Here is a 19,653-nt window from a genome sequence, read left to right as displayed (position 1 = left end):
GTGTGTGTGTTTTTAAATCCATGGCTATAAAGATACCTAACTGAATAATACATCATTGTCCTTGAGGACTCTTGTCCTTGTCCTTGTCCTTGTCCTGTCTTGTCCTGTCCTGTCCTGTCCTGTCCTGTCCTGTCCTGTCCTGTCCTGTCCTGTCCTGTCCTGTCCTGTCCTGTCTTGTCTTGTCTTGTCTTGTCTTGTCTTGTCTTGTCTTGTCTTGTCTTGTTTTTGTCTTGTCTTTTGTCTTGTCTTTTGTCCTGTCCTGTCCTGTCTTGTTGACTCTGTCATGCAGGCTGCAATCTTGGCTCACTGCAACCTCCACCTCCCAGGTTCAAGCGATTCTCCTGCTTCAGCCTCCTGAGTAGCTGGGACTACAGGCGACTGCCACGACGCCCGACTAATTTTTTGTATTTTTAGTAGAGATGGGGTGTCACCGTGTTACCCAGAATGGTCTCAATCTTCTGAACTCATGATCTGCCTGCCTCGGCCTCCCAAAGTGCTGGGATTATACACGTGAGCCTGGCCAAGAACTTACGTCTTTTCAATGAAAGAAAGGAAATATGAAGTATTACCTGAGACTGTTCTTTCTTTGGGGTGCATCAGATAACTGGAGATCTTGTGAACACAGCCTGCTGGAGTCCATTACCGGAGTTTCTGACTTAGTAGGTCTGAGATGGGGTCTGAAAACTTGCATTTCTAACAAGTCCTTTTATGATGCTGGTGGAGGGAACACACTTTGAGAACCACTACTCTAACGCTTGTAATAAAATGATGAAAGGTGGTGCTAATCAGGATAGCCTTGTTGCCTGTGACCAACTACTTTTGTTTCCTCTTTAACATTGTAACACTTAGGAATTATCTAATTTCCCCGGGAGAAGATCAAACCTAATAGAATTATGCATGTGTTTTAAGAGATCATCAACCTTACACCTTTTCCCTTGGGCCTAGAGCAATTTGAAAAGAGACATTTCCCTGAAATGACATAAAACCTGTAGCTACAGTAACAAATTAACAATAACCTGAGTGTTTGCACAAGTCTCCTTCATTTGGGTTTTATGCATGAATTATAAAACTGAAGATGGGAAAATAGGAAGAGGATGAAGGAGTAGCTTCCAAACTGTTACTCCAATAGAGATTTCATACTAATTTTGAATTGAAAATGAGTAGTCAGTTTAGATGCTTGCTTATAAGGCATACCACACTATTAAAAAATAATAAAATGCTGTAGAAAGATATTATTATTGTGCTACATGTTTTGTTGTACGTTACTGTTGAGTTTTTATTCCAGACTTTCTTTTAATTATTTCTGGTCCTGAGCAATTTAAAAAGGCACAGAGTAGAAACTGCTGGTTGCTTAGTATGCAATTACCCACCCCTTTCTCCTCCTTTTTCCCCCCTTCTGATTGTATTTAAGGTGGCCGCGTTCCCAGCGATACATTTCTCAGTGTTTTTTGCAGCTGGGTGCAACCATTGAAATATAAGCAGAGGTAGCTGGATAGGGCTTCTGAGAAAATTCCTTAAAGAAGGCTCAGCTGGAAGGTGCTCTTTTATAACCCTTCCTCTTCCTCTCTCCCTGGCATTTGAATGTTTTAGTGGCCATCCCAGACTCTAAGGCCGCATTGAAATTGGAAGCCAAGCACTAGTAGAGCAGGAAGGAGCCTTGATGCCACATGACCTCAGATGAACATTTCCAGCCCTGGACTGTGTGCTATCAAATTGGAGAGAGAAGTAAATGTCTGTCTTGTTTAACCAGTTTAGTTGGATTTTCTGTTATTTGTAAGCAAACTTTGCTATTTATATTGAAGATGGTGTTATCTCTCTTTGTTAATGAAGGGTATCTCTTTAAAACCTTTGAGGTGTTTTTACTTATGACTGTAAGTCCATTGTAAATTATTCCACATGTATCACTGCATCCCTGTCATCTTACATCTTCTCTTTCTTCTTCTTTTCACCTAGGGAAATAGTGTGTCTTTTGGAGTCAGGTACACCTGTTTTATTTTTAACAACTTTAATGAGGTATAATTATAGAACATAAAATTCACCCCTTGTAAGTGTACAGTTCAATAATTTTTACCGCATTTACTGATTTACAAACATTACCACTATTCAATTTTAGAACATGTCAACCCATTTACATTACCCCTCATCATGCCTGTTTACAATAATTCCCACCTCAGAAGATCACCAATCTTATTTATGTCTCTATATATTTACCTTTTGGGACATTTCATGTAAATTGAATCGTGATTATGTGGTCTTTTATATGACCTTGTTTTATTGAGCATGTTTTAAGGTTTGCTTATAATTTAGCACATATCAGTAGTTAATTCCTTTTTATTATTGAATAGTGTTTTATTCAGTGAGTGTACTATATTTTGTTTATCCATTCATCAGTTGATGGACATTGGGTTGCTTCCACTTTTTTGCTATTGTGAATATGCTTCTGCGAACATTCCTTTTCAAGTCCTTAACACACCTGGCTTTGAATCTTAGCTCTGCTTAACAGTCTGGTTACCTTTGGGAAATTGCCTAACTACTCATCTCTGACACATGTGATTTTCTTATCTCTAGAAGGTGATGATGCAGACTCACTCATGGAGTTGTTGTGAGGATTAAATGAAATACCATAAGAGATCATTTGGTTAGCCATCTAAACACTGCAGGCATACAAGCAATGGAATTTTTTAAAACGCCTATTAAAACAACCCTCACCAGTACAGTGATTTTCAGTAATGCACTGTGGGTGGCGATAGTGGGACCCACTGGGCTTCTAATGATGAGTTAGTATTGTCTTGATAGTTTATTCATTTGTTAAAGACAGAGTGGTACAGATCACAGCAGAAGCTGTAGTTATTGTATTGTGATAGTTCTGGTAATGCACAAGTTGTCACTTTTTCATTGCTCATGTGGTTTGGCAAGTAAGAGCCATCTTAAAGATCAGAATTGCAATGCGCTGCTACATAATCTTAATATGCTTTTATGGCTTATTTTTAAATGAAGAAAAAACTGATAGAGTATATCCACAAGATCTGCATAATATTTTTTTCTATTTTCTTTACTGGCAGGTAAGATACCTAAATTTTGGAAATATTATTAATCCAGAACATTTAGCTTCCAGACATCCTGGCTGCCTAATTTTCTATTTACCCTCTTAGGTGTGTGCCTGAAATCTGTGAATTAAACAATGAAAAAGACAAATTGGCAAGATTGACAAAAGAGAGAGCGCACCAGTTTTATCTTAAATTTTACATGTGTGGCATTAGAAAGGAAGGTGAAATCTCAAAGAAGTGGTTAGATTGGGGGCTTATATACAATTTTAACAAAGGGTAGTAAATTGTTGACAATTGACTAGATAAAGAGGGTTTGGGTTTCTAGGGGCAAAAAAAAATTGTTGTAAGATTAAATATATGGGGGAAACTAATGGTAGATAAAGGTTATTTCGCAAGTGTTGATTATGCAAACTCATTTCAGTGCTCTCTCTGTCTCTGGTGATAAGGATTGTTCTTCATTTCCTGGCATGGGGATAGGGGTGGGCCTTCAGAAGGGAGAATTAATGCCTGCTTTTAGGCAGATGAGGAGGGCAGAGAGCTATTCCTGTTGCTGCTTTTTCTCATTTGCCTTCAGCTCAAAATCATTCTATGTCAAAGTGGCATATTTTGGGGTGACATATTCTGGTTCTCTTAAGTCTAATCATTGTAGAGCAAGTGCAGACATAGTACCTGTGATGTAAATATTTAGTGAATCTTCGTCCTGTGCTAAATCTCCCTCCTTTTCCCTCCCATTCTTTCCCACTACTTCACGCTTAACCACAGCACAGCATTCTTACTTTTCTCCTCCTGCTCAGCTATGAGGATTCAGATGACAATGAGGCAAAATGGCTCCTACACTCCTGGAGATACAATCTAGCAGGGGAAACATATATTAAACAAATATCACACAAATAGACGTTAAGTTGTGATAAATGCTATGAAAGGGAGGTATAGAGTGCTTTGAAAATGTGTCTGGTGTGGTGGCAAAGGCCTGTAATCCTAGCACTTTGGGATTCCAAGGCTGGTGGATCACCTGGGGTCAGGAATTTGAGACCAGCCTGGCCAACATGGGGAAACCCCATCTCTACTAAAAATACAAAAAGTAACCAGGTGTACTGGCATGTGCCTATAATCCCAGTTACTTGGAAGGCTGAGGCTTGTTACTTGGAAGAATTGCTTGAACCCAGGAGGAGGAGGTTGCAGTGAGTGGAGATTGTGCTACTACACTCCAGCCTGGGTGACAGAGCAAGACCGCGTCTCAAAAATAAATATAGTATATGAAACCTTTAGCTGTATGTCTGGTATTTTTTTTTATTTTAAAATTTTTATTTATTTACTTATTTTTGAGACTTGCTGGGTTATGAGACTAGCTAATTTTTCTATTTTTGGTAGAGACAAGGTTTCACCACATTGCCTAGGCTGGTCTCAAACGCCTGAGCTCAACCGTAATGTTTTAAACATGATACACTTTTTTATTGATAATTTCAGGTTGTCATTATCAGCTTCAAACAGCATGTTACACTAAAGTATAGGTCTGTTTGTCCTTGATTCAAATGATCCAGTATCCTGTCTTTTTGTGTTTTTGTGTCTGATTTATATTTAATTTGTTATTTCTTTCTTTCCTATTGTCAAGCATTTTCTCCCGGTTCATAGCTTACTGTCTTCTAGCAGTCTTTGTGTCCTTCTTTCTTTTACGGTTAGAAATTGGGTATAAGAATGTGTTGCTCTGTGTAAAGTAAAAGTGAATAGGCCTGAGGTAAGTAAATAATAAGGCTTGTGAAATTTTAACATCTGTCTTGTCCCTTGAGAGGCCATTTTTGTTTACTTTCAGTTCTCGATTATTATGAAGATTCATGAAATTGCTGGATATGTGAGCTCTGTCTGTTCTTCAATTTGCTGGATAGTAATTGCACAGATGAGAAAATAGGCTGTTCCATTGGGTAGTGTTTTTCTAGCACATTGTGGCCAGCTGGCTGAGGTGCTCATATCATGCTTATTAATTTGTGTATGTAGTATGATACTTAACATTTATTGTTTGTTATACCCAGACATTGTCCTAGGTGCTTTACATGTATTAATGGTATTGATAAAATTTTGTTTCTATTGTATAATCAGTTTGATTAATTTAGTTCTAATATCCATCTTACTGGAACATCTTTATATTTAAAACAAGTAGCTTTCTTTTTCTCCATGTAATTTCTGATAAACTCCTGAGATGAATGTTCTAGAAAATTTGACAAAGAGGTGCTTTTGGTCAGCAGTAGATGACCCCTTCAGTACCGAAAGGATTGATGAGAGACTTCCTAGTCTAGATTTAGAGACTTTTAATGCAGGCAGCAAGAAGCACCAAAGTTCTGAAAAGAATACTGAAAATATAAAAATTTGTATAGACAAATAGGTTAACATTTTTTTTCAGTTGATTACATAGCAAGGAAAACCAGAGGGTTTAGACTTAGGAGTGCTAGGAACCAGGCACTATAATGAGAAAAATTTGGGTCCTGCAGGAGAATGTGAATTATTTTTGATCCAGTGTTTTATGCCTCTTGTACTATGGTAAATATCATTTCCATATAAGGGCATTTTAATCTGATGCACCGGACGAAGGATAGTCTGAACTTTTTTGTTCCTACCACCGCTTTAGTCTTTATTAGTAATGAGACGTTCAGATTGATAAAGTAATGGTAAACTATGGTTCTTAATAGGTAATGTCAAAAGAAGAAATTTTTAGAGCGCTTTTTTTGTATGTATCTCTGCAAGATAGTTTATTTTGATTATTAGCTGCCCAGTTTTTTGTATGTTTGGAATGTGGATTTACTTGATTGTTTTAAATTATACTGAGAGAGGGATAAAGAGCTGGGCTAACATTGTTTTTACAATTAGTTTTGATGCACAGTGCAGTATATTATAAGAACTTCAGGACATACTTTTTTAGGTGCGTTTGTAAAACCTTTATACCTTCTGATCATGGAGGTTACTCCAATCAGTAGCCCATGTGTGCACACACACATGTATATTTGTACTTATATATAAACATATGCATATATATACAGTTATATACACATATGCACACATGTATATATGTACACCCATTTATATGTGTGTATTTTACATATATATATATATATATATATATATAGAGAGAGAGAGAGAGAGAGAGAGAGAGAGAGAGCGAGAGAGAGAGAGAGAGAGACACTGTTTCATATTGTTTCTGTTGCCAAGGCTGGAGTACAGTGTCAAGGTCATAGCTTACTGCAGCCCGGAACTCCTGGGATCAAGTGATCCTTCCACCTCAGCCACCCCAGTAACTGGGTCTATAGGCAGCAGCCATTGTGTGTGGCTAATTTTTAATTTTTTTCTAGAGACAAGGTCTTGTTTCATTGCCCAGGCTGGTCTCAAACTCTTGGCCTCAAGTGATTCTCCTGCCTTGGCCTCCAAAAGTGCTTGGATTTCAAGAGTCAGCCTAAGTTCCTGACTGGCATTTGCTTTTGAAATCAAATCAAGTTTTTACAGAAGTGAAAAATAGACGCTTCACTATGCCGGTTTCCTCCCTCCCTCCCTCCCTCCCTCCCTCTTTCCTTCCCTCCTTCCCTCCATCTCTTTCTCTCTTTCTCTCTCTCTTTCTTCCTTTCTTCTTTCTTTTCTTTCTTTCTTGTCCAATTCTTTAGAAGAATGTATCTTTTTTTAAAATTGTACTTTAGGTTCTGGGGTACATGTGCAGATCATGCAGGATTGTTGCATAGGTACATACATGGCAAGATGGTTTGCTGCCTCCATCCCCCATCAACCTATATCTGGCATTTCTTCCCATGTTATCCCTCCCTAACCTCCCCATCCCCACTATAGCCAGTTTCTAAATAATTCACCAACAACATCTCTTCTTACAATTTATAGTCATTATCAAAATTGTTTACATATGCTATTGGAGACCCTTATTGTCTGTATTTGTGGTTTCATCAATCTGAATAGTAAGTTTGTCATCTAGTTGTTCTTCAGTGTTAATTGACATATTATCTATATATCTGTAGATTGAACCATTGCTCAATGCAGTGCTTTAAAATACTGGAAAAATATTGATGTATCGCTGTTGAAATTACAGTCTGTAATGTGGATAATATGGCAGTCTAAGCAAGTGTATGACCACTACAAGGTTTGGGAGACTTTTTTGTTTTGCTATTTTACTTTTACGTTTTAAAAAGCAGCTGTATGGAAATACAATTCATATATCATACTATTCACCCATTTCATATGTATAATTTAGTGGTTTTTAGGATGTTCACAAAGTGTATAATCACACTGCAATGACTTTTAGGACATTTTCATCATTGCCACGAGAATTTCTGTACCCATTAACAGTCACTTCCTCTTCTTTCTTTTCTCCTCTAGTCCTAGGCAGCCAAAAATTCATTCTGTCTCTATAAATTTGTCTTTTCTGGACATTTCATATAGTGGAATCTTATAAGATGTAGTCTTTTGTGACTGGCTTCTTTCACTTAGGTTTCAAGTTCATGCATGTTGTAGCATTGGCCACTAATTCATTGCTGAACAATATTCTGTTGTATGGACATTTTATATATCCCTTCATGAACTGTTAATGGACATTTGTGTTTTTTCCAATTTTTGTCTACTATGAATAACATTCATGTACAGGATTTTATATGCACATATGTTTTCATTCTGCTTGGACAAACATCTAGAAGTGGAAAGTCTGTATGATATGGTCATTCGGGGTTTATTCTTTTGGAAAACTGCCAAACTAGCTGCTCATTTTTTAACAGAATTTAAACCATTTGTTTACAGTAGGAAACATTCAGTTAAGATATTTTTGTTTTAGGCCATTGTCTTCAAGGTGATTTGTTTATTCTTCACTCTTTAATGTGTGTACTTGTCCATTTGTGATGTAGATCAGTCATCACATCACAAATGGTAAATGTAAACATACCATTTATATGCATCCAACTATATCTGTTCTTTCTAAAATGTATATATCTATTTAAGTATCTGTCTGATGAACTAAGGGACATAACTATGCCATAACTATAATGAGATTGATACTGGCTTGGACACTGAGAGTAAATGAGACCTTCACAGAGCAATAGGAATTCTATACATTTATTTAAAAGACAAATATTTGATTTGTAAAAAATGATATCAAGACAGTTGGGAGATGTGTTTGAAATTGCATGGGAAGGCAGCAGATTAATAGAAAGTGCAGTGTTGGGAAGAGGATTAGTTATGGCAGTTTCACATGAGTTAGGAGAGAGGGTTTAATGGCAGTTTGCAGGGAATAACAGAAAAACCAAGGAAAAGGTAGTACCTGCTATTATCAATTGTCTGTTGAGATAGGAAAATGAAACCTACAAATCTATTTATCACTTGAGAATATTAACAAAGATAATATATAATTTTTGTTCTCTTGAGTCCTTTCCCCCCCCATGTGTATTAGTTCATTTTTGTGCTGCTGGTAAAGACATACCTGAGACTGGGCAATTTACAAAAGAAAGAGATTTAATGGACTCACAGTTCCATGTGGCTGGGGAGGCCTCACAAATCATGGTGGAAGGTGAAAGGCTTATCTTACATGGCGGCAGACAAGAGAAGAGAGCTTGTGCTGGGAAACTACCCTTTATAAAACCATCAGATCTCATGAGACCTATTCACTGTCATGAGAATAGCATGGGGAAGACCCACCTCCATGATTCAATGACCTCCCACTGGATCCCTCTCACAACACATGGTAATTGTGGGAGCTACAAGTCAAGATGAGATTTGGTAGAGAAATGGACTCTATTTTTGGACGGGAGGTCCTGCAAAGTCAAAGTGCAAAAGTGGTGTGTGTGCAGAGATGGTAAGAAATTTCATCCCCCTCACTTTTTTTTTTTTTTTGTTACAGTCTTCTACATTGTCTAAAGAATCGAGATTATTCATTCATGCCCTCTCCTATTATGCTTTTAATTCTCTAGGTTAATTATTTAGGTTGAGATTATTCATTCATGTCCTCTCCTATATTTTTTCATTCTCCTAAGGTAGCTATAGGTTTCTTTCCTAAGGAAATTATATGATATATAGAAGAAATAACTTAAAAGAATTGAAAACAGGGACTTAAACAGATATTTTTTAACCATGTTGTAGCAGCATCATTCACATTAGCTAAAAGATGGAAGCAAACCAAATATCCATCAGTGGATAAATGGATAAACAAAATGTGGTATATACATAGCAGAGAGTGTTATTCAGTCTTAAAAAGGGTAGACATTCTGACACATGTTACAACATGGATGAACCTTGGAAACATGATAATACAGTCACAAAAGGACAAATATTGTATGACTCCACTTATAGATGGTATCAAAGTAGTCACATTCATAGAAACAAAGAATGATGGTTGTAAGGGGTGAGAGAGAGGGGAAGAGGGGAATGGGGAGTTATTTAATGGGTACAGTTTCAGCCTGGGAAGATGAAAAATGTTCTGGAAACGGATGATGGTGATGATTGCACAACAACGTCAATTTGCTTAATACTACTGAGCAGTATACTTAAAAATAGTAAAAATGGTAATTATTATGTATATTTTTCCACAGTAAAAAAAAAAAAGTATATTTACTGCAACAATGAAAAATTGGCAACTACTAAATATTTAACAAGAAAGAGATGGTAGTTAAGTAAATACTTCATTTAAGTTTTAGAAAGTATTGGTTATTAATTTAGGTTGGTGCAGTGGCTCATGCTTGTAATCCCAGTAATTTGAGAGGCTGAGGTGGGCCAATTGCTTGATTCCAGGAGTTTGAGACCAGCCTAGGCAACTTGGCAAACTCTTGTCTCTATAAAAAATACAAAAAATTAGTTGAGTGTGGTGCTGCACACCTGAAGTTCCCACTCAGGAGCTACTCAGGTGGCTGAGGTGGGACAATCATTTAAGCCCAGGAGGTTGAGGCTGCAATAAGCTGAGATTATGCCAGTGCACTCCAGACGGGGCGAGAGAGTGAGACCCTGTCTCCAAAAAGAGAAAGTATTAGTTACTCATTTAAATGTTTGTGAAGAGTATTTAATAAGAGAAAATATATCATAAAATCAAGGCATAAATTTAAACAGTACAACCTCAAACATGTAAATAAAATGCATAAAACATATATGTACTGCCTTTCAAACCATGAGAAAAAGTCATTTAAAAATAGGAGAGAAAAAAGCCAAAGAGGAATCCATAGCCTTTTTAATAGAAAACAAAAATATGATAGAAGTTGACTACAACCTAATTAGCCTCCAAATGAGAATTCAAAATAGTTTAGAGAAGTTGAGCATTTGTAGGAAGTCAAGTTGTCCAGCCAGTACTGTTAGGAAGTTTTTAGATGAAGTTCCCAGAGTAAAGCAGACCACCAGACTAATGGAAATGAATACGCATCTCAGTTTCTATGAGAACTTACTGTATATGATCATTCAGCGTGGAAAGGATGTAGTCTGTAAATGGTGCTACAAAAATTTGGAAAAATCTCAGATAATGTGTGGTTTAATTCACCTCACATTGGCAAAATTATAGCTAAGTAGTGAAATAGAGCCAATGAAACAAAAAATTAAAAGATAAAAGTAAATATTAATTAAACGTTTAGATATACAAATACTTCTTGCATAATAATGAAAGAAATCTTAGAGGCAATAACAATATTGCCACATAAAAATGTAAAACTTTTTATAATCCAAACATATAAAATTAAAAGCAAGAAAATGTAATAGAGTTATGTTGTAACAAATATGACAGAAAGGGTAAATTTCTTACCAGATAAAACCCTCTTTTGGGTGCGCCAGAAAACCTGAGCATGTATCTTATTCCTGTCCTTACCACATTATTTTGTAATTATTGTTTTTGTATTAGACTCACTTGGGGTTGGATATGTGTGTGTATATACCTTTTACATATTGGTATTTTCAGGGACAAACACAAAGTATTCCAGAAGGCATTTTGTAAATGTCTGAGTATGAACAAATTGGATTCTGGGGCTGTTATTTTACTGTGGTCTGAAATGCTGACAAATGCATTTGTGAATCGATGAAGCAGATTTGAGAAGGGGGTAGAAAAATGTTCAGTTAAGTTATTGTGCAAATGCAGCATACATTAACTTTCTTGGTGCAAAATATTTTAGAAGATGAAATGTATATTCCAATAGAATTTTTGTTGGCTATTGAAGTTATATTACAAAGTGCAACTATCACACATTGTTAGTTTATCTGAATCAATTACAGGGAGATCTTTTTGGTGCCATTTAAAATTTTTCCTCCTTCCAGTTGCTGAAGCTCTACCTTCATTCCTCCTGTCTTAATTTTACTGCTCCCTTCTCTTCATCTCTTTTTTTTTCTGTTCTCCCTTCCTTTCTTTTCCTTTCTTTACCGTCTTACCCACAACAGCTCAGTGAAAGAGTGATGTTTTTGAGTTTCATTTATGCCTTTCCTTGTTTTGCCTTAAAAATCAACCAAGGAAGCTTTCAGATAGTACCAGTATGATGAGAGAACTAAGCTTTCATTGCGGCTCTTGGTGATGAGGTATAAAATAAAGGAAAGGATGCTATGTGGAATGTTGACCCTTCAGGGCTTTTAAGTGCACATTATGTGGTCTGGATGGTAAACTGAGCGAGTTTCATATTAGCTACTGGAAATGACAGTGTTTATAAATTTCAGAATGACGTTTGTATCTGTCAGGCTTTAGCTTTTATTGCACTGAATACACTTACTATATTTTAATATTTTTCTAGAGCTGCTTTATGCTACGGGAAACACTAGCTGAAGATTTGAAAACCTTAGATATTAGGTGATTTTTATTTTACCTTATCCTTTGTATTAGTTGTAATCGTGATTTTACATTTGTAAGTCACTCTCCCAAAGCACAGGAGAAGAAAACAGATTTTTCTTCCATGATTTTCTCACTGAGAATAATTTCTTATCTACTTAAAAATACTTTCTTTTAAACAATAAAAGTGGCTCTATCTAAGGCTGTTACTTTAAAAAATCAGAAAGTATTTATTTGTTAACACTTATTTCTGTAGTCTTTGAAATTTGTACTCTCCCCCAGTGTATTTTAGCAACAATGGGAGAAATGAAGGATAACCTAGAATTACATCCCCAGTGCCAAATATACTATTATTTGTGATTCTTAGTTCTGTGATACATATATATGTTTGTAACTTTAACATTATAATGGTATGGATTTAGTTTTCTTTAAAACTGGAATTATGTCATTTATTTTGTGATTCCTGTTTATTAAATCAAAATCAGCGAAAGTATTTCATCAATATTTTTCCTTTTCAACCATTTTAGTAAATTTTAGGAAGTGAAAGTGGAGTGTAATACCTATCATAAAGCTAGTAAAAGCTCTTCCAAAACAAACATACAAACCCCTAAAGTACAGGTGTGGACCTTCATTATCTTTTCTGAGTGTTGTGCCTTTAATGCATTTGAGTCTCTCTGAGACGCATAATACGTCATATTTGTTGGAGTTTCAGTAGTAACTTAGTAGTGATTTTTCTCCATTATAGACACTGCACATAATGAATTTCAGGAAATACACAACAGCTTCTTCCGCTTGTAGATAAAGACAGTAATATGATGGAGTGATCAAATACAAATGCTCCTTTAATTTATTTTACCAAGACATTTATCCATGTTTTATTTATAAGGCAATTGAAGTCATTCATTTTGTATGGAACTCTTTCTCTTCTGAATAACAAATAATATATTATCATATATAGCGCATTGGGGGAGGGAGTGATGAAAGCCATACTTGCAAATAAAAGTTTAATATTTTGGGCTCATTGGGCACAATTATAGTGGTACTATCTTTGTTTTCAACTGAATCATAATTGTGTGTGCAGATTTTTAAAAAACCAGGATGGCATGCAGCACAGTGTAGTGTGGAAAACAGAACATCCTTTGTTCAAAGAAAGTTTTTTTCTTCCCCAGTTTAAGAGCATTTTAAATGCTCTTCATCTGTCTCGGAAATATCCCTGTGAAAGATCTTTGCAAACACAAGATTTAAAATACCTTCATTCTATGAGTGACTAGTATTAAATGGGAACCTACATTCCCAAGAATCTCTGATATGACCATATGAAAACCGTGACCAACTGGTTTGTTTTTAACTCTTACCATGTATGAACCCATTTGAATGGCGTTGACGATACTTCAGTCCACTGTCATTTAACTCACCACCTTGTGTTTGTTGTTGCCTGATGCCAGTAAGGAATACATCGAAAGCTGTAATATGATGATAATCATTATTTGCCCTGAATTAAAATTCTAGCTAATGGGTATGATGTGCCCATAGCTTCATATTGCTTGACACTACCCACTTCTAGGATGTTTTAGAATAAAAGATCAGACCAGAAAGAAAATTTTAAAGTTCAGGATCTCATAGAATAAATGGCAGATAATTAATGAGGTAGCTCTGTTAAAGCAGATTCTATATTTTAAATTCAGTAAGGATTTAAATATGTTAATGGTTACTAGCTTCCTATAAATTGGTTTGGGGAGGTCCATGTAACATTGAAGTCATAGTTTACTGCCATGTTTTTCCAAAGTATGGCCACAGGTGTTTGGGTTATATATGATCTAATTTGAAAATTAAGAGTATATGTACCTTTCAATTCTTACTATGTTTCAACAGCGAGCTCTTCCTTAGCACTTTGAATGTATCTGGCTTGTAAACCACTATTTTAAGAATATCTCATATATAGAGATCAAAGCATATCTGATTATTATAAAGATACTAGGCTGTGATCATTTAAATATCCAGTTTGTCTTTCACAGAGTTACTCTATTGTCATTGCATTTGAAATCCTTTCTGTACAAAGAGCCTTTGTAATACAGTACATCTTTTAGGTGACATTTAGCTTACTTGAATTGTCTACCATAGTGTAAGAGCCATGGTTCTTGGAGCACTTCATAGTGTCGCTTCAGGGGTACGTTAGGATGGAGGATGCAGGATTTTGGATGGAGGAAAATGTGGCTCCTGATACTGTGTTTGCTGAATTATTAATATCACTGAACTGTCCTTTTGTTTCTCAGAATAGCCACTGATGATAGGCTAATATTTCTAAGGTCAAACTGATTGCTAGAAATTATTCCTGTTGAGACCAACTAGGCCATCTCAACCTTTACTTAGGTTTTATTGTAATTTCCAAGTAAGCATCAAAGGTTAGTGTTGCTTCCTAACTTTTGTGTGTATATTTCAGAACAGAACAATTGCATATGTTTCTTGGCAGATTCTTTTCCATGATGGGATTTATGCTGGACTTTGTGAGACTGCTTCAGAGCATTTCCTCTTCCCATCCTCTGTCTTTCCAAAATAGAGTTTTTAACACTTTTTTAGTCGTGGACCCCTTTTGATCTCTCAGAATAATGCTGTCTACTGTATTAAGGAATGCAGAGTATAAAAGGAAACCCACTATATTGAAATACAGATATAATAAATAAGGTTTAGTGGCAAATCTAACAATACTATAATTTCAAATAGTTATGAGTATAGGTATAATTTTGAGATGCCTGAAATACCTGTAATATGGTATGAAAGTATTTTGTCATTTCTGTTGGTGACAGAGTTGCAGGTATGTTAATACTATTGTAGTTGTCTGTAATCAGAGTTGAAGGAAATGCTAAATTTCAATAGAGGTTGGTGAAATAAAAGATACGTATTTTCCCCCTCCAACTTCATGCCTTTTTTGGATTCTATCCATGGGTTCCAGATTAAGAAGTATTTTTCTAAAGGGAATCCTGCTTGTCTGATTACTATTTCTCTCAAGCCAATTTTCCAGAGACAGACTGCTATTTCCCCTTCTTTCCTGAAGGGCTGAGTTCCCCAAACATTAGTGACAAAGCCTATAATGCTGCTAAGGCTCCAGTGTCTTTCGCTCCTTCTGCCAGAGAAGACACATGGTTGGTACATTATTTTCTTTTCCCCAGATAATTGGCTTTTTCTTTTTTGAGAGACTAATGCAATATTGTTACCAGGCTCTTGAGAAATTCTTATTTCCTTGGAATGGTATAATCCAAAGCATGAATCAGTTTTTCAGAAATCCCTAGTCTTTTTCTTTCTAATATGCTCAATTAAGTTAATCTTATTTATGAATCTTGAAGATTCTTTCTTTATCCAAGTTGACATCAGGTTAGGAATTTGCAATATAGAACCGCTAATTTCATATTGGTTTTCAGAGAATTCTTTAAAACAACAGTGACAACACACAAAGATTTTGTAAAACTTTACCAATTGATCTTACATTCTATTGCTCAAGAGAGAAGATTACCAGGATGTAACTTCTTGAAGCCAACAAATTTATCATGACTACCTGGTTTAGCACATAGATTTGCAAAGGCATTTCGTGTCCGTGGGCCCAGTAGAGAGAATCAGCAGTAAGAATATAATGACTTTAATTTTACTGTAGAAACATAATCAAAAGTATATATAGATGCTAATAGAAAGGGGGCAAAGTTACAAAGGGATAATAACCATAATACCACTCCTGTTAACTGTATTTTTCTAACGTCAAACTGTGCTTTTAAAATAATATGTATTTAGCCCGGGCAGGCGGTTCACGCCTGTAATACCAGCACTTTGGGGGTCCAGCGTAGCCGGATCACCTGAAGTCAGGAGTTTGAGACCGCTTTGACCAACATGGTGAAACCCTGTCTCTACTGAAAATACAAAAATTAGCTGAGCTTGGTGGTGGGCGCCTGTAATCCCAGCTACTTGGGAGTCTGAGGGAAGGGAATCACTTGAACCCAGAAGGCAGAAGTTGCAGTCAGCTGAAATTATGCCATTTCACTCCAGCTTGGGCTACAGGAACGAAACTCTATCTCCAAAAACATAATGAAATAAACATATGTATTTAAATCATCCAGTTGATGGGCCTTCTATGTTGGTTAACTAAAGACTGGAGTACACAGTTAGAATTTTTTATCTGATTTATCCGAACATGGGATCTTCCTATGGTGTGTCTGTTGTTTCTACACTCTGAGCAATAGGTAAAGGAATAATAAGAAAAATAATGTGGCTAGAAACTAGATAGAGTAAGTTTCAAATTGTGTTTAGTTAAAACAGTAGGTTTCAGTTCATTTTGTGATGCATGAAAAATGTAAATTACATTGAAAATATAGCTGTACTTAAAAGAGTTCTGTTTTTAGGCCACTATATGAAGCCCTACAAAACAGTCATCAGTATTCACAAATAAAATACAACATTGATTCTCAGGAATCGTTCTTGTTTTTAGCCAAAATAGTTTGTGTGTGAGGTTGTGATGTGGTAGGGAGATATTTACTGTTCATGCTCACTTCCTTTTTATGCTTTGTCAGACATCTTTGAATGTGTCAGTCATTCTGGAACTTTATTTGCATCAGAATCACCTGAAAGGCTTGTTAAAACACAGACTGCTGGGTACCATCCCCAGATTTCTGATTCATTAGGTCAAGAGTGGGACCCAATAATTTGCGTTTCCAGGAAGTTAGGTACCACACTTTGATAACCACTGCACTATATTGTCCATTTAATTTTTCCTAGCAGTAGTGAAGATTCACCTGATAATCTTTGGCTTAATGACAGATGGTATCTATATGACATGATAGAACGTCTCATTGTGTTAAAAGCAAGAGGGAGCAGTTCCATAGTTGAAAGCTGTATAATAAACATAAATGGAGCTCTGAGCTTTGATCTCAGGAACATTCAAAGTCCTTTAGATTGGAGAGAGATTTCTTTATAGTCTAAGGAAATATAGGGGTCAATGAGGTGTTAATATTTTTAATTGTCTGTTTAAATTGTAATTTTACAATTAAACTTAAGTGCTACATCAGTGATTGTGATTTTTGAATTTGGTGTTAGTGTTCACTTAATAGGAACTATATAGATCTACAGCTATATATGCTTTTCCTGGTGACTGATCAATTGTATTCTCTTCAGATTGTTGTCACTGTCATTTGGTTTCTGCAAACCTAAAATGGGAAAAGGCTTTCAAGTTATCCTCTCTGGTCTTTTATATATTGATTCATTTAAATACTGGGTGACCATATAATATTTTAAGTCAACCACGACATGTGAAAGTGCTCAGAGTGAGAGAGTATATTAAGTATTCCCTGTATTTCCTGCTTAATTTTCTGTAAACCTTAAACTTCTCTAAAAGATAAAGTCAATTAATTAAAAAAAAAAAGTATTCAGAGCCAATACTGTTTGTCTGAAAAAAAGACATGAGAAAATGTATGTAAGTTTGGAGAAGAAAGATCCTGAATGTGCAAAGGTTTTTTTTTTTTTCTTCTTCTTCTTGTTAAATCTCTGTTCATTTATACATCCAAACATCAACAGATGTATGATTTAGCATTTGCCCTGCACCTCTGGCTCTAGGGACCATGGAGTTTTTGTATATGGATACTCTGCTGCAGTGAACTCTTGTCATTGTTCTGAACAGCTGGGAATGGGGTATAGCTCATTAAGACAGGAGATGTTATCCAAGCCTCCGCTGGCATCCTGAAGAGTAGTGAATATGTTTTGCTTCCTGAGATCTAAAGTATCCATTTCGTTACCACCTAGTGTTCTCTTGCTTTTATTGAAAAACTCTATTGGCCCCATTGCCTCTTTGAATGATGTGCACAGTTTATGCCAGCTGTTCCCTTTTTAAATCCTTTTCACCTTCTTTGCCTTTTTATTCTGTTGATGGTGTGTGCTGTGCCTTGTATTTAGAAAATAAAACCCCAGTGTAATTAGTACATATCACTTGTTGATATAACTAGAAGAATATTAAGGACAGATTTTCACAATAAATCTCTATCATTCCGACATCCCTGCTCCCTTTGATATAAGAAGCAACTTTACTGGAGAGAGGGTTGCAGTTTAAGTTTCTCCTACTTATCAGGCAAGGGAGCTTATATTTGAGTTTTTATTTTATATCAGGTGCTTAGTCCTATTACTCCATTTGATTGCAGCAATAAATCTGTAAGACATAAAGATAGAAGAATTATTATCTCATTTTGTAGATAGGGCGCTAAGCATCAGAAAGATCTAAAATCCAATTAGTAAATGGTAAAGCAGGGATTCATAGTTGTGTCTTTCTGGCTCCATCATCTCTCTGTACCATTTATGCAACCTTTTGGTGAGTTATATATAAATTCAGATGTCTGTATTCATTTTTCATTTGCATCATTGTCTGCTTAGGTGACATGATTATTTAGGACAAAAAGAAAGATAAGAGGACCCATGTTAAAAATATCACTTTTATCCAGAGATTCAGATATATATCTAGGTCATCATTTTTCTATTTGGAGAGTTATTCAAGCTTTGCAAATGAAATAGGCAGGGGTGTTCAGGAATAGCAACCAGGTGCTTTCTTTGAAACTGTAGAGAGGAAAATAACCTCTCCACTAATATATATTGGGAGTTAACTATGTGCCAGCCACATACATGCATTATTTTATTTAATCCTCTAGGTGGTGTAAGAGTAGATGTGGAAAATGAGGTCCAAAGCATTTAAATAATATGCCCAAGGTCACATAGCCTGCAAATGTACAGCTGGGGCTAGAGATGCCATCTGATTCCAGAGCTCGGGCTCTCAATCACTATGCTACACTACCAAGGAATGGCAGTTTAAGAGGTGGGAGTGATGTGACATAGTAACCTGGAAAAAGAGAGGTTAGTTATTTGAACACCTGGACATTTTCGTTTTCCATCAACCAAGAAGAAATATTGAAAAAATGGATATACAGTCATGCATCACTTAGCGAGGGAGACGCGTCCCCAGAAAGGCATTGTTAGTTGATTTTGTAGTTGCGCAAACATCAGAGAGCAAATTACACAAACTCAGATGGCATAGCCTACTACATACCTAGGCTACATGGTGTGGCCTGTTGCTCCTGGACTATACACCTGTACAGCATGTTCCCATACTGAATACTGTAGGTATTTGTAACACAGTGGTATTTGTGTATATAAACATAAAAAAAGTACAGTAAAAATACTGTGTTATAGTCCCATGGAACCATATTGTATATACAGTATGTCGTTGATGGAAATGTTGTTATGCAGTACATGACTATATGTTTATGCATCCTCAAATGCTAATCTCCTGAGGAGAAATGAAAGTGACAAAGATTTACTTGATAACTTTTTATTAATCCAGGAAAGTTAGTTATATGATTTCTGAATCACTCTTGTTGGGTACAAATTAAACTAGGGGTTTTGAGAGTAGAAAAGGAAAATTAAAGCAGTGGCAGGGAAAGGCTAGATGGGTTTAGCACATATTCAGCTTGTCAAATGTGAAGGATTCCAGTTCACTTTACATGCCAAGGCATCTGTGAGGACGGAGAGAGTGATGTCATGTGCTTTGGCAGGTTAACTGCATAACCTTGAATGTAGTCAAGGGGCTTATCCTACTCTTTTTTTTTCTAGTTAAAGTGTCTCTAAAGTGTTTCCTTGGATTTGTGATTGACATCTCTCTGTCATCATGGCCAGACTCATAGAGGCAGGACTTAATGGAGGGTGAAATTATCTATACATTCAAATACTTCTTTTTTTTTTTCCCCATTTATTTATTTTATTGTATTTTAGGTTTTGAGGTACATGTGAAGAACATGCAAAATTGTTGCATAGGAACACACATGGCAGTGTGATTTG

At 36.0% G+C, this 19,653-nt stretch overlaps 1 protein-coding gene across 2 annotated transcripts in view; it reads left to right on the top strand.

Moving 5' to 3' along the window:
• Positions 1-19,653, top strand: part of EXOC4 (exocyst complex component 4) — an 808,787-nt gene that overhangs the window by 252,826 nt on the left and 536,308 nt on the right. Inside the window, exon 10 of one of the 2 annotated variants that reach the window (XM_037739981.1) lies at positions 14,852-15,563. The exons of the other annotated variant lie outside the window; for it this stretch is intronic. Coding sequence (XP_037595909.1) covers positions 14,852-14,970 — 119 coding nt within the window. The 3' untranslated portion in view covers positions 14,971-15,563. Of the gene's footprint in view, positions 1-14,851; positions 15,564-19,653 lie in introns of those variants that run through there. 2 annotated transcript variants of the gene reach the window in all.

The sequence above is a fragment of the Cebus imitator genome, unplaced genomic scaffold (assembly GCF_001604975.1).
Source record: "Cebus imitator isolate Cc_AM_T3 unplaced genomic scaffold, Cebus_imitator-1.0 Scaffold77, whole genome shotgun sequence".
Taxonomy (NCBI): domain Eukaryota; kingdom Metazoa; phylum Chordata; class Mammalia; order Primates; family Cebidae; genus Cebus; species Cebus imitator.
This window is presented reverse-complemented; position numbering and strand designations above follow the sequence as displayed.